The sequence below is a fragment of the Saccopteryx bilineata genome, chromosome 1 (genome assembly GCF_036850765.1).
Source record: "Saccopteryx bilineata isolate mSacBil1 chromosome 1, mSacBil1_pri_phased_curated, whole genome shotgun sequence".
Lineage (NCBI taxonomy): Eukaryota > Metazoa > Chordata > Mammalia > Chiroptera > Emballonuridae > Saccopteryx > Saccopteryx bilineata.
In genome coordinates this window covers 348,439,195-348,454,274 of record NC_089490.1, presented here as the reverse complement: position 1 = coordinate 348,454,274, position 15,080 = coordinate 348,439,195, and the positions used below count along the sequence as shown (strand labels likewise).

The following is a 15,080-nucleotide window of genomic DNA, read 5'->3' as shown; positions in this document are numbered from 1 at the left end:
CCCCTCCGCCTCCCTCCACAGGTCAAATCTCTCTGACTTTGTCCATCTCCACCGCCATCTCCCTGGCCATGTGACCACCTTCTCCTCAGACTAATTCTGCAGCCTTAGTGGTACCCTTCGTGTCTTCTCATCCCCTCCCCCAGCTCTCGCCACCCAGCAGCAAGGGGCCATCCTTCCAAACTCCCAGTCATTAACCCTTCACTGGTCTTGCGTTGCTGTCAGGCCCTGAGTAGCCACCTCCCCTCTCTGTATCACAGCCCACCAGGTGCCACAGCCCCCTCGCTGCCCTTATATCAAGCTCACTGAAAGGTGGTTGTCTCTGGCCATCACAGGGCCTTTGCCAGAGACAGAGTTCTTCTGTGCACAGCAGTTGGCACAGCTGTGGTTGTACATTTGCTGAAATGATCACAGGATTACTGTGTCTATTCCATACCAGACCAACCCCGAGGGGGGTAGGAACTGTGTGTTTGCCTTCCCAGCCCAGTGCCTGGCACTCCACAAATAACAGAACAAATTAAGAGACATCCTCACCTTCCACTGCCACCAAGACCATCCTTGACCCTAAAATGCCTTTACCACCCCCCTTCATTACCATGGCCCTTTCACAACACCATCACAACCATCCTTACCTATACCAGCACCCCACCTACCCATCTTGCATGGTCATCACTACCCACTACCCCCTTCACCACCAACAACAGGTCACCTGCAATCCCAGTATCAAATTCAGCATCATTACCCTTGCAAGCAACACCATTCTCATTGACACCTGAACAATCATCGTCATAGCGGACACCATCTGCTCTTGGCACTGTCCTTCCGTCAGCAGCACTACACTGTGACCTCAAGCCCACTAGCACAGTTACTACCAGCCCTGAGATCACAGTGCAACAGCAACACCTGTCACCCCAAACCCCCTTCACTACCACTGTCCTCACAATTCAGGGTAAGGCTGCAGCCCAAACAAGGCCAGGCTAGCACCATATCCTGCACCAAACCTGGTGGTTACCCACCTGTTTCTTCTCTCTCATTGACCTCAAAGCAGGTCCAGTAATCCTTCTCCCTGATGTTCACATGCCTGCGATCCAGGATCTCCAGGGTGAGCTCCTCAGCTGTCATGGATGCTGGAATCTGTGATGCCCGAAGAGAGGCGATCAACCTACACTATCCCCTGCCCTGCCACAGCCATGCTGTGTGATCCAGGGTGTGCGCACCCCTTTCAGAGCCCTCTGGAGTCCTCTGAATGGTCCTCATGAGGTGGGTGCTGAGGCAGGAAAGAGACTGGCCAAGCACCATCCAGATGCAGGTTCCAGACCAGGGCTCCCTTTGGGATGGAAGCCCTGACCCCCAACCCCCTCCAGCCTTCTGAGCATGTGCCTGGGCCAGCCTGGCTCTTCTGGACATTTAGCTTCTAGGTCCCCAGCACCTACCTTGATATGCTGCTCAGTCTCTGCTTTCTTTTCCTCCAAGTACACCGTGCAGATAAAGTCACCAGCGTGCTGTAAGGAGAGGGGGCTGGAGGCCTGGCGAATGGGTACAGGTGGAAGGCCCGAGTCCCCCACCCCAGGCCCTGTCTTTCACCTGGGTCCCACTGGCACTGCCAGCCACACGCATCTTTACAATGGCAGTGATCTCCTCCCGCTGCTTCCTCAGCTCCTCCTCGTCCACCTGGGGAGGGAGAGAGATACAGATGGGTCACTGCTGCTGGGGAGGCTCGGCCCTGCCCTTGATGGCCCACTGGCTAGGCACGCACACTAAACACCACCACATAGTGGCCGATGAGGTCTTCCACCACACGGCCAGCCTTGTAGTCCTGCCCATCTGTCTGGAAGAGCGTGGGCCCAAACACAATAGCCAGGTTGTGCGTGTTCATCTGGTTCGTGTCTGAGAAGCACTGGACGCTGGACAAGGAAGGATGAAGGCTTTCAGTGAGGAGTCTGGCTCAGAACTTCCCCACCTCATCTTCCCAATTCCTGACAGGTCCATGACTGCAGTGAGCCCAGGAAAGGCCCTGGTAAAAGCAGAGCACTAAAGGAAGGTGAGAATAGTCTTGCTGGCCATGTCTTGGGTCCTTAGGACGGGGGAGCTGGCAGACTTGGCCAAGGTGCCCTGGCCCTAGCTGAAACCTCCTCTCCTTTCCCACCTGCAGGAAGTGAGTTGGGAGACAAAGTGCCCAAGATTAGGGCACAGCGTAAGTCAACACTCAGTTCTCAGGCCTACCTGGTTCCCAGGATAGGGCAGTCAGCAGGGTTGGGAGTAGAAGAATCTTCTCTACCTCATCCCCCCAGAGCCTTGCAATAGTATCGCTCCTCACCAGTACAGGTGGCTGATAAGGGCCTTCACTGTTGCCCGGTTGACTGGGGGCAGACGTGCCAGGAGCTCTCGGTACCTGGAGACTTTTTCCTCCTCATCCTCAATCTCTGGGTGGGGGGGGAAGATAGATCAGGTAAGGACCTCCTCACCATAACCACCTCCCCATCCCAACCCTCTGTGCCTCTCATTCAGGGAGGAGTACTCTCTGCCCAACTTCAACTAGCAGGCACTCAGGAGGTGCCAGCTATGTATAGAGTGACAATCGGGAGGGAAGGGGAATGGAACCTGTCTGCTGGGGCATGTTTAGTCCAAGTGCATAATGGGGCAGGGCTGGAACCCTAAGATAGGTACAGACAAGTCCGCAGCACTGGCCTGGACCTCAGGCTAGGCATGGGATGGGATGCAGGGCCCACCTGAGGCCTCCAGCCAGGAGAGGCACCGAGTGCGAGTGAAGAGCCCATCAGGCAGGTCTCGCAGGAAGCGTTTGAGTGCTGAGGAGACATCGTCCACATGCTGCTCGCCCTCCTTGAGGCGCACAGAGCGAGCATCCTGCCGCAGGCTCTCCAGCAGCCGCTGTGTCTTTGAAGTCTGCCCACACTTCCGGTAGATACCCTCTGAGGTCAGGCCTGGAGAGGGGTGGGGAGAGCTGTGGGCCTACTGCATTGATCATGGGGCAGGGCCCCGCAGCTACTCTTCCAGGGACACTGGGAAGGCGAGGCTTGGCCTCTGAGGCAGGTGAAAGCCTGCAGGTTGCACTGGGCCAGGGGGAGCCTGTGTCATGGGGGCATGGCTCACCACATTGCGTGATATAGTCCACACAGCGGTACACAATCACTGGGATGTCCGAATCTCCCAGCTGCTGCTCTGACAGTGTATCTCCCGAGCTGGCTGCTGCTTTCTGAATGGCCCCCAACCAACCCGCGAAGTCCAGCCGCCGTTCTCCCTGGATATACAGTGTCCTGGGCCCCGGACAGTCAGTTACTTGGGGGTCTGCCCCTGCCCCACCTCTCCCAGGCCTGTCAGATTGCCACAGGCTTCTCAGAGCCCATCAGGGAGGCCAGAGCTCACCTCCTTCGCTCCACCAGCACCAGCACCTGGTTTTCGTTGTCCCCTTGAATGGCTGTGGAGGAGCCATTAGGAGTGAGACCCAGGCCTCATTCATGGACCCCAACCTCCTCCCTCCTGAGCCTCTCTGAACACACACACCCCTGGGACCCACCCACCAACACATGGGGTCACCGAGATGCACTCCAAGGGTAGGACAGAACGTGAGAGAGCAGGCTGGCTATTTTTGGCCAGGCCACGTAGCATTCAAACTTCCAGGGAAGGGCTGGAGCCTGGGAGACTAGGATACAGTGCCCTGGAGGTGAAGGTCCCCAGGTCTGGGTCCACGCACAAAGCTCCTGCAGTTTCCGTAGTTGCAAAGGCTCTTCACAAGGCCCCTCTGGGAAGATGACTCGGAGTTCGGAGCCAGTGAGCGAGAACCAGCCCTCCTGGGCCCGCTGTAGGCTCAGGCCAGCTTTGTAGGGTAGGCGCCCAAGCCGATCAAATTCCCGGGCCAGCAGGTCCTCAGCCAGGACAGGTACGAACGCCTGGTGGGGGAGACCAGGGAATGCTTCAGCCATCAGCACTACTGGCCCAGACACCTCTGTCCTGGCTTGTGGGTATGTGCACCCTGCCCACCCAACTGCCTCCTCTCTCTTCTCCAGGACAGAACCCAGAAGAGTGATGAACTCAGGTATATCATGTCTCACATGACACCCACTAGATGTGCCTTCTCTGGAAAACTTCCCTACATACCAGAGAAGGATGTGCATTCTATGCATCCCCAAGATGCCAAAGCATTCTTGCCCTTTGTTGTAGCACTAAAAATAATGTCATTGCTACCTGGACCCCATCTGTTTCCCCAATCAGCATGGAAGCTATTGGAGAGACAGAACCAAAACTAATTCATCTGGGTCTCCAGGGCTCTGAGGAATGACCACCCAGAGCCCCTCAGACAACTGGTCAACGAACAAGAGAATGATAAAAGAGTCACAGGCCTTCATAGTACAGGGGACCCAGAAGGCACCTGACTCTAGTCCCCAGGGAAGATCTTGCTTTTGCAGGTTCCCTTCCTCCTTCCTCCAGAATAAGACCACTTTCCCTGGAGGCAGTACTGTCCATCCTAAGGTGTCTCTGTCATTCATTGTTAAACATGAATTAAGCACCTATGGAGTGCGCCCCAGAGCGCTACAGATTATGTTAGGCCCTAGGCCTGAGAGCCTGCCCTGTGCCAGCTGTCTTCCATCTGGGGGACCTGGGATATGTGGGATCCACCAGGAGGTCCCACCACACGCACTGTAGGACTCCCTCCTACCCTCCCACGAACCCAGGCCCACCTTGGCAATGCACTTGACCCACTCACGAGCCAAATCCGCACTCTCCAGTCCAAACAGATATAGTCGCTCTCCCTCTGTGTACACTTCAAAGGTGTGCTCAAAGCTGTAGATAGACAGGCTAGAATTCAGGCCCCCCTATCCAGCCCTGGCCCCCCCACTGCTATTCTCAGCCCCACGACTGTCCTTGTGAGTGTCCTTCACCCGGCCCCTTAAGAGTTGGTGGGAAAGCCCTAGGCTGGGGCCTCAGGAGATTGGCTCGGCCCCTGTACAGCCCCAGTTTGCTATGTGACCCTGGGAGGTTCTGCCCCTCTCTGGGCCTGTTTCCCTGTCTTGACAATATGTGTGTGTGTGTGTGTGTGTGTGTGTGTGTGTGTGTGGATGGGGGGGGGGTTAAACCTTATAGCAATAATAGTCTAAGTGATTCTGCCCAGGGGTGCTCACCCGTGGGTGTCAGGAGGGAGGACTGCCAGGCACACAATCTCGCTGGCCCGAATCTCCCCATTGGGCGTCACTGCCCGTTCATTCTCATAGTAGCTCAGGACCCCATCACTAAGGACACACCAGCGTCGGCTGAACTCTGCGGAGAAGTTGGTCAGGGCAACCATGAGGGAGCCACCCACCCTCACCTGAAAACCGCCTCTGCATCCTCCCTGGGCTCCCACACCCACCTGACCCATGTCCTCTTCATTCTAGCTCACAAGCTTCTGCCAATTCCACCCTCCTCCCTGCAGCCCCACCCAAGCCCATCCCTCTCCCATGCACCACTGCAGTGGCCTCTTCATTTCCCTCCTGGCCTTGTTTCTTCCAAGATTCAAAAGTGATCTAGCGCCTGACCAGGCAGTGGTACAGTGGATAAAGTGTTGGCCCGGGAGGTTGAGGATCCAGGTTCAAAACCCCAAAATCGCTGGCTTGAGCACCGGCTCACCAGCTTGAGTGCAGGGTCACTGGATTGAGCATGGGATCACAGACATGAACCCATGGTCACTGGCTTAAGCCCAAAGTCTGCCTTGAGCCCAAGGTCACTGACTTGAGCAAAGGGTCACTACTGGCTCAGCTGTAGCCCCCTGGTCAAGGCATAAATGAGAAAGCAATCAATAAACAACTAGAGTGCCACAAGTTGAGGCTTCTCATCTTTTTTCCTTCCTATCTGTCCACCTGTCCCTTTCCCTCTCTTAAAAAAAAGTGATTTGGCAAAACTAGATTCTCTCCTTACTCTGCTCAAAACCCTTCCATTACTCATCCTCCTTGTCCTCAGGACAAAGTCTGTGCCTCTCAGCCTGGTAGTCAAGGCCCTTCTGAGTCTGCCAGTTCCTACCTCTCCAGCCCCCTCTGACCTGACTACTCCTGGGCACATACCCTACCTCCCTGCATTTGTTCATCCTGTTGCCTCCCTATACCATTCACTCTTCAAGCCCAGTCCAAAAGTCACAGGAAGCCTTCCCTGTGCCCCTGCCTCTCCTGTGCCTCACCCTCACTTGCCAGAAGCACTCACTGCTCTATACTCTGCCTCCTCTTATAATGGCTCTAAGGAGTCTGACGAGATTCCATAAAGGAACAGAAATAAGGATCTAGGCCAAGAAAAGTAGGAGAAAGAACAGAAAGTCAAGGCCATTCAGACTCATATAGTTCATAGCACTGAGCTTCAGACTGGCTCAAGGCTTTCTGGCACCCAGGGTAAAAAGGATGACTTAGGCAGTTACATAAATGACATTATCAGGCAGAAAGAGGTAGACTGGGACAATGTACCAGGGGCAGTGAGGTGACACACAGCACAGAGTTCTAAAGAAATCTCTGGGAGTCAGAGGGCTCCATCCAGGGATGCTGAGGGATGCTGTAAGCCATGGTCTCAACAGTGTTCCCACAGCAGACACTGTCTCTCATACTATCTACGAGAACACAACATTGCCCTCTGGGGAGGGGGGGTCCCAGAACCTGTCCCCTAGGCTGAGCTCCCTAGGAGAACCAGCACTGCCTCAGTCACTCTATCCTACAGGCGCTTGCCTAATGCACACTGTGCGCCAGGCACTGTTCTAGGCTCTGGGGCTACAGTGCTGACCTAGAGGAGCGTATGCTTCTACGGGCACAGAGAATCAATAAACAGACCTATAAAAGATTGAACGTCAGAGAAATGGTATGAAATAGAAAGTGCTATTTTGGATAAAATGGTTGTGGAAGAACACTCTAAGGAGTGACATTTAAACAGGGACCTGACTGAAGCGAGGGACTGACCTTGTAGATATTTGGGGAAAAGCATTTCAGGCAGAGGGCACAGCAAGTGCAGAGTACAGAGCGAATATCCGTATTTGAAAAACAGCAAGGAGGTCAGTAAGGCTGGAGTAGAGGAAGGGAGGGGAGGTAAGGGGGTGGGGCCACATCCTTGTAGGATGTGGTAAGGACTGCAGATTTACTCAGAGTTGAGGAGTAGAAGGCAGGCTGAGATGAGAGGAACAGTGCCTTAGTCCTCAAACTTCCCAGCAACTCCAAATACCAGATGCCCAGCCCAGGGCCCACACCCAGCAGGTGCTCCATAAAGACGTCGTTAGGGCCCTGGCCGGTTGGCTCAGCGGTAGAGCATCGGCCTGGTGTGCAGAAGTCCCGGGTTCGATTCCCGGCCAGGGCACATAGGAGAAGCGCCCATTTGCTTCTCCACCCCCCCCTCCTTCCTCCCTGTCTCTCTCTTCCCCTCCCGCAGCCAAGGCTCCATTGGAGCAAAGATGGCCCGGGCGCTGGGGATGGTTCCTTGGCCTCTGCCCCAGGCGCTAAAGTGGCTCTGGTCGCAACAGAGCAACGCCCTGGAGGGGCAGAGCATCGCCCCCTGGTGGGCAGAGCATCGCCCCTGGTGGGCATGCCGGGTGGATCCCGGTCGGGCGCATGCGGGAGTCTGACTGTCTCTCCCCATTTCCAGCTTCAGAAAAATACAAAAAAAAAAAAAAAAAAAAAAGACGTCATTAGTCTAATGAAAACAGGCAGTGATGTGCTCTGCAATGCCAGGCCCCACTTGCATCCTGATCTTCCTTTTTTTTTTTTTTTTACAGAGACAGAGAGTCAGAGAGAAGGATAGATAGGGACAGACAGGAATGGAGAGAGATGAGAAGCATCAATCATCAGTTTTTCGTTGCAACACCTAGTTGTTCATTGATTGCTTTCTCATATGTGCCTGGACGGCGGGCCTTCAGCAGACTGAGTAACCCCTTGCTTGCCAGCGACCTTGGGTCCAAGCTGGTGAGCTTTGCTCAAACCAGATGAGCCTGCGCTCAAGCTGGTGACCTTGGGGTCTCAAACCTGGGTCCTCCTCATCCCAGTCCGGTGCGCTATCCACTGAGCCACCGCCTTGTCAGGCTGATCATCCCTTTATTAAGCACCTACTGTGTACCAGAGACCACATCCAGGAAGCCTTCTAGGGTAACTCTGCCAGAGTGCACGTGGTATGCTCGTGGGTCCACCCACCTGGCCAGCCCTGGTCTCTCTGACTCTGCCACCATGCCAGAATGCCACCTTCCCAGGCACCCACCTTCCCGGGCACGGCGGTCCTGCAGCGGCTTGCCAGCGGAAGCGGTCTTGTAGAGGAAGCCGCTGTGGCTCACAGTTGGCAAGACAACTGAGTAGTGCTTTTCCAGGGGCTTCATCAAATCCACCCGAGGTACCTCTTTTGGGAAGGGAAGAAGAATGGCTTGGTCATGGTTGCCATCCAAAGGTGCCTCCCCTCACCTCTACCTAGGTTGGCCGCCAAGCTTGCATTAAAGTCCCCAGCCCTGGTTCCCCTGAGTAGTAGTACCCTTAGGCTCTCACTGCCACATCCAGAATTTTGCCTCAGCCGTTTTGCCCCACCTATCCCCACATGTGTAAATTCCACCCTGCTCCCAGGCCCAGTTCCACTACCTCCCCTTCCAGGAAGTCTCCCTGACTCCCTAGCCAGCCCACCCCACTCTCCCCATTGCCTGCTGAGGCAGAGGGCCAGCACACTAGAATGAGGGGGGCCTTGGGCAAACTCGATAACAATCCCCAGAGGGAGGCTTATCCTAGATGATGCAAAGCCTAAGAAAGCAGCCTGGCTTCAGCCCTGCTGCTAACAGTCCCAAAGCCCAAGCCAGCTGGGTGGTCTGTGCCTCCCTGGACACCTGGGCTCTCTCCAGCCCTGTGCACCCCACCCACCCGTGGCCCTGAGCCCAGAGCCCTGGCTGTGGAGCTCCACCCTCAGTCCTAGGATATGGCCCCAGAGGCCAGTCCTGAGCCATGACCAGCAGTGCTCACCCCCACTGTCCCCTCCTCACAAACCCCAAGAGTGAGAACCAAATGGGATCCAACCCCAGTCTGTGACAAAGCCCCACCCAGAGAGCAGCGAGCTGTGGTGGGTCACCCGCACACAGACAAATGGAATACCTGCCCCCACACACACACCAACACATGGCAACAGAGATAACTCGGCACACACACAAACCCCAAAGCCCTCAATACCTCCAGGTGCAAAAAGCAGCCATAGCGACTCAGAGACGCACAGACACTGACTGGCCCACAGAGGCGACACTGAAGGCCCACACTGCAGGTCAGAGGGACCCACAAACACACAAAGAGAGATGCAGAGACAGAGACACAAAGAGACACACATAGGAAGGGGAAGCCAGATGCATGAATGCCCTTTGACATGCAAACCCAAACACACCCCAAATCACACATACTGTTGCCCCAGGGCCCTCAAGAAGCTGCAATTACGGCTTGAGTGTATGTAATCAAACTTCAAAGGGTGACACACACAGCCCCCCAGACTACCACCCGGCATCCCCTCCAAGGGCCAGACCAGCAGTAGGGAAGCTCCATCCCGCTAGGAAGACTGTCCCCACCAGCTGCTCACCCGTGGTCCGGTTGTTCCGAAGAAATTCCATCTGCAGTGTCTGCCCTGCCTGCTCAGCAAGAGCCAGGGGTGTGGGGGCCTCAGGGTCCCCTGAGAAGGAGTTGACCCCAGCGCCACAGCCCAGGAGTGCCTGGGTCTCGGCCAGGTCTGTGGTGGTGACTGCGGCACACAGGGCCTGGGAGGAGGAGAGAGGAAGGAGGGAAGGGTAAGTCTCAGCAGCACTATGGGGCCAGCAAGAAACTGAGTATGGGGAGAAGAGGCAGAAAGAGGAAGGAGGCATCCAGGTCTGGGGGCCCATCCTCAGGTTGAGAGAGAGAAGAGGAAGAAAAACAGAGAGGAGAGGAAGAGGAAGAGAAAAACCATGGGGAGACAGAGTGGGCAGTGGCTGCCCAGCCTAGGCTAGCGGTCCCAACTGCCCAGGCCTCACCCCTGCAGGCAGCCCCCAGGACCCTGTCAGCTGCCCAGCTTGTTCTCTAGAGGACCTCAGGCTCCCTCTGCCTTGTGGAAGGGCAGAGCGGGTGCTTTGTAGCTAATTCCTCCCACATTTGAATTCCTCACTGCCTGCCCAGCCCTCCCGACCAATGGGAGTTGCCGCCCCTCCTAGCTGGAAAGCAAGACTGGGCTGGACTGGGGGCTGGACGCCTGGGTTCCTGGGACGTGGAAGCCTGGCTCCCACTGGGCTTCTAGCTGGACTGAGCCTGTCTGGGTGGGGCTGCGTGGGGGAGGGGCTGAAGGCTGACCAAAGGTCACAAGTGGCACCCCGCCTTGAAGCAGGCGTCCTCCCACTCAGGAGGAGCCAGCCAGGACCCAGGCCTTGGCTCCCAGCCTGTCAGGGCCTGGGGCCCATACAGGGCCTCGTCTGGAGTGGGGTGTGGAGGGAGGGGGTCAGAGTGGCCAGCTGTTTTTCATGAGCCTGACAGGAAATAGCATCTCGTCAAGTTCACTCCTTTTGGCAGGATACAAAGGGAGCAAGATGGGGTGCGGGAGACAGAGGAATCAGCTGGGGGGGAGGAGACAGATGCTGAGACATGGTCTTGGTCCAAGGGTCAGGCTTGGCTCCTCCTTACTCTGCCCCAACTCTCCCTGTGGCTTAGGTAGGGCCCTTCTGCACTCTAGGCCTCAGTTTCCCCATATGCCAGCTCATCACTTGGAGTTGGTGGAAAAGATGGACCGTGATGGTGAGGAATGCGAGGAAAGGAAAAAAAGGGGTGCTCTCAAGGGGCCCTGACAGTGTATGGAAAAGGGAGTGCTCTTAAGGGGCCCCCAAAGGCCCAGTAACCTAACCTTGTCCAGCTCCTCCTGGTTGCCAAAGAGCGGGTGGTAGCGGCGGTACTTGCCCTCAAGGTATTTGGCCTCCAGGTGGCGCCGCCGGGCACCAGGGCTGCTGCTGGGCTGCAGGGCCTCACTGGGGGGCACGCTGGCTGCCCAGAAGCGGTTCCCAGAGCCATTGCCCAGCTGTAAGAAGAGCTGCGGGTGTGGGCAAGAAGTCAGAGGCAGCCTATGACCAGAGGCTCCACGCCCTACAAAATCTTGGGTTTGAGGTTGTTAGGTTTATGGCTGAAAGAGCCAAGCCACCCCTGCCCCCTTTCCCATCAGGGAAGCTGAAGGGCAGCCTCCTCATTGTTGACCTTGGGTGCTCCCTCAACAACCCAGGGCCTGAGACCAGTTCCTCAGCTCAGTGACGTAACAAGAGGTGAGAGGTGAACACCCCAAAACCTAGGTTGGGGGCCTTGCTATGTTCCCACCTAGTCCCATATCTGGAACTCTGCATTCCTGAAGGTAACCTGTCAGCCAATGGGGTGGGCAGGAATTCTGGAACCATCTCCTGTCCCTGGTATTCTTCTAGGACATTCCCCAGGGGTTGGTGCTACTGCTCCACCCCCACTCAGCTCCAGAATTCAGCCACACCGCCCTGTCCTTGGCATCACAGGACTGGGCCCTACAATTATCGCCTGGGCTCCTGCAGATGAGGCAGGACAGGTGCAGATTCTGGAGGAGTGCAAGGGTCTAGCATTCAAGACACTAGTTTATTCATTCTTTCATTTTGCTGATTATCTGTTCCATCGCCACCTGCACCCCCACCTTGCCTCTTTGTCAGGTCTTGTGTAGGGTGCTAGGGTCCCAACAGAGAATAAAGCGAAAACAGTCCCTGCTGCTACTGACTGACTGATTTTGGGCAAGTCGTCTCTTTCTGGGCTTCAATGTCTGCATCTGTAAATTGGAGACTAACCCTAACTCACAGAGGATGTGACATCCACATTGCTCTGGAGTCTGCAGCTTGGCTGGGGCTGTCAGAATGGCCCTCAGTCCAGCCCTCCTGTTTCAGGTTCTCCTCGGTAACTACCACACGTATCAGTACCTGGGAACCCCAACTACACAGGCACAAATGTACATGTATGAGTGTGTGCCCCTAAACACGTATACTCATGCATGTGAACAGAGATGAAATGAAGTAAATATTTTAGATTTTGAAGCTCACAAAGTTTCTGTTCTGTAGTCTTCTTTTTCTTTTTTAAACAATCCTTTAAAACTATAAAAACATTCTTAGCTCACTGGCCAGTTTGCTGACTTTGCCAAAAATCAGCTTTTCCAAAATCCACTAGATCAGGGGTCCCCAAACTTTTTACACACAGGGGGCCAGTTCACTGTCCCTCAGACCGTTGGAGGGCTGGACTGTAAAAAAAAACTATGAACAAATCCCTATGCACACTGCACATATCTTATTTTAAAGTAAAAAACAAAACGGGACCAAATACAATATTTAAAATAAAGAACAAGTACATTTAAATCAACAAACTGACCAGTATTTCAATGGGAACTATGCTCCTCCCACTGACCACCAATGAAAGAGGTGCCCCTTCCGGAAGTGCTGCGAGGGCCGGATAAATGGCCTCAGGGGGCCGCATGTGGCCCGCGGGCCGTAGTTTGGAGACCCCTGCACTAGATGATCCCAAAGGTCTCTTCTAGCTCTATCTAGGCTGCTAGGGTCTGTGAGATGGAGGAGATGGGGTTGGGAAACCCAGGCAGCAGCCAGATCTCGAATATAGGTGAGAAGCAGGGGCCTCCCCACCTCGATGAGTGTTTCCGTCCACACCTTCCTGTCCATCTTCAGGCTCCGCACCTTGGAGACGCCAGCACCCATGCCACGATGCTCCCCTGTAGACAGAGGGCCAGTCTCTTGCATAGAGCACTCATCTCCTCCCCCACCACAACACCCAGTGCTCATCCAGAGGCTGACTGGGAGAGGTCAAGGGAAGGACCCAGGGGCTAGGCCTGCAGCTCCACCCCACATAGCTCCAGAACTCCAGCTTCACTCCACTGCTCCCTGCACCACAAGACTAAGTCCTGGCTCCCTACAGCCAGTCTGGGCTCCCTGCAGGCCACTCTCCACAGCCCAGCCAGAGTGAGCTCTTTAAAATGCAAATTCCCTTGCTTCAAACCCCTTCAAACTGCTCCAATGGCTCCCCAGAATTAGATCTAAATGCTCTGCCTAATTCTCCAACTTCATCTCATGCTTCCCCCATCCCGCTCAGCCACACTTTCCTTGTTCTTCTAATCATCTATGCTCATTCCTGCCTCAGGGTCTTTGCACTCCCTGCTCCTTTTGCCTGGGTTCTCTTCCTCCATCTCCCCAGGGCCCCCTCCTGACATTTAAATCTCAGCTGACATGGTTACCTCCTGAGAGGGTTTCCCACAAACACATTCTCTGCATAGCACTTGCTATTACCTGATACCTCCATTGTTTTTGTATATACTTTCAGCCACTCCCTTCTAGAACGTAAACTGTCTAAGAGCAGGAACCTTGATTATCATCAGCTTTAGGGTCTAAGTTCAGAGCCCAGGACAAAGCCTGGCACATGGTGAGCATTTAATAAATCTCTGTGGAATGAAAGGAGGAAGAGGAATTGGGGGAAACGACATGCAACCTTGCTCAGCTATAGGACCCATACAGGACCCCTGGAGAACAGAGGGAAGCTGGGGGCACGAGGAGGGCCTGGAACTGCCGGACTCTGCCTTCAGCCTCACCTCCTTCTATATCCTATCCACCCGAATTGCCCTCACCCTCCATGAGCTGATGCCTTCAATCTAGTCATTGCTTTTCTGCACTGTTGGTCAAATAAATTTGTAAATATGATATATGTTTGCTTGCTTATAGTTTGCATTGGGTGTGGGGGACAGGCTGTAAGCAGGCAGGGTTGTTATAGCCTAAGGCACACTTTTAATATTAAGATCTTTTCAAAACTAAGCTTTTCCCCACACCCTTGACTGTTGCATGATGTGAGGTGGTGCACTCATGAGGAATCCCATTATGTCTCAGATAAGTGACTTTGTATCAGAGACTTCCTTGTTTGTATATTGGATTAAAGGTTTTTATTTCTACACTATAAAATGGGGCAAAGGAGCCCATGCTGGAAGAGAGCAGAGAAAGGCCATGTGGAAGAGAGGAGAAGCAGCCAAGATGGCAGAGTGCTGAAGGAGAAGCCAGTTTGGGCAGAGTGTGCAGAGAGAAGGAGATGGGGAACAGAGATGAATAAGGCTGGTGAGGTAGAAACCTTTGATTCTAGGAAACTCAGATAAGTCAGTAGCTTTGGGAGCCCTGAATGGAAAGGGAAGTGTTTTCCCACTGTGTGTATTTTTTGTCTGCCGGGTACAAGCTGGGATTAAAATTAATGGCCCACCAGTTCTTGGCTCCATTGATTCATTACTGTCTGTCCGAATCAAATGCAAACCTGCACAGGCCAGGTGGCTGTGATGGTGGCCGTGGCTACTGGCTTTACATGCACCCAGACCTCACAACCCAAGGCTGCCTGGACATCCATCCTAGATATCATCCCATAGGCTTCAGGGTTTTTCACTGAGTTCAGAAACTTCCCAAAACTGTTCCTCCCCAGATACCCATCTTCAACCCCTCCAAAGCTGCCAATTAGGCATTGTGAGCTACTAAGGAGGCCAAATCCCCAGCACCTGTCAAAGTGTCTGGCACATGACAGACCTTCAATAAATGCTGATTGCCTAGATGAATGAATCCTGAGTTCCACCCTCTTTCTTTCTCATCTAATCTGTCATTGGGAATCCTACGTCGATCCTAAACATCTCTTCAATGATCTCCCTCACTTACCCAGACAAGGCCTCCTCCTCTCTCTTGTGACTCCAGCAGCTGCCTCCTTAGTAGTCTTCAGCCTCACTCCCTCTAACTCAGCTTCTAACCAGCCAGAGTCTGATGCATAAATCTGACCAAGTCCCCCTGCCCACTGCTTCCCATTCCCCTCTGGATGATATAACAGCTCCTCCGTCTGCCTGGCCTCCTTCCACTCTTCTGATAGGACAGGGGTGCTGGACCCCAAGAGGCCTGAGCTAAAACCCAGACTCACTTACTTGTCATATGACCTCTGAACAAGCCATTTTCCCCGTCTGTGCTGCAGTGCCCTACCCGTGATGTGATAAGTTAAATCTCTGCCTTGCAGGGTAAGAATGCCGCTTAAATCTTGGTGGGAGAGCCTGACCAGTGATAGTGCAGTGGATAGTGTCGACCTGGG

The 15,080-nt window shown here is 54.4% G+C and overlaps 1 protein-coding gene across 7 annotated transcripts in view; it reads right to left on the bottom strand.

The window, feature by feature from the left end:
* The window catches only part of ARAP1 (ArfGAP with RhoGAP domain, ankyrin repeat and PH domain 1), a 74,799-nt gene that overhangs the window by 8,633 nt on the left and 51,086 nt on the right, over window positions 1–15,080 (bottom strand). For all 7 annotated transcript variants that reach the window (XM_066250591.1, XM_066250583.1, XM_066250594.1 and 4 more), the window contains 15 exons: window positions 12,614–12,699; window positions 10,828–11,010; window positions 9,544–9,718; window positions 8,206–8,340; window positions 5,136–5,271; window positions 4,695–4,797; window positions 3,710–3,905; window positions 3,382–3,433; window positions 3,109–3,272; window positions 2,727–2,939; window positions 2,315–2,420; window positions 1,754–1,901; window positions 1,582–1,668; window positions 1,431–1,499; window positions 1,014–1,131 (listed from right to left, as the gene is read on the bottom strand). In XM_066250591.1, coding sequence (XP_066106688.1) covers window positions 1,014–1,131; window positions 1,431–1,499; window positions 1,582–1,668; window positions 1,754–1,901; window positions 2,315–2,420; window positions 2,727–2,939; window positions 3,109–3,272; window positions 3,382–3,433; window positions 3,710–3,905; window positions 4,695–4,797; window positions 5,136–5,271; window positions 8,206–8,340; window positions 9,544–9,718; window positions 10,828–11,010; window positions 12,614–12,699 — 1,971 coding nt within the window. The remainder of the gene's footprint in view (window positions 1–1,013; window positions 1,132–1,430; window positions 1,500–1,581; window positions 1,669–1,753; window positions 1,902–2,314; window positions 2,421–2,726; window positions 2,940–3,108; window positions 3,273–3,381; window positions 3,434–3,709; window positions 3,906–4,694; window positions 4,798–5,135; window positions 5,272–8,205; window positions 8,341–9,543; window positions 9,719–10,827; window positions 11,011–12,613; window positions 12,700–15,080) is intronic.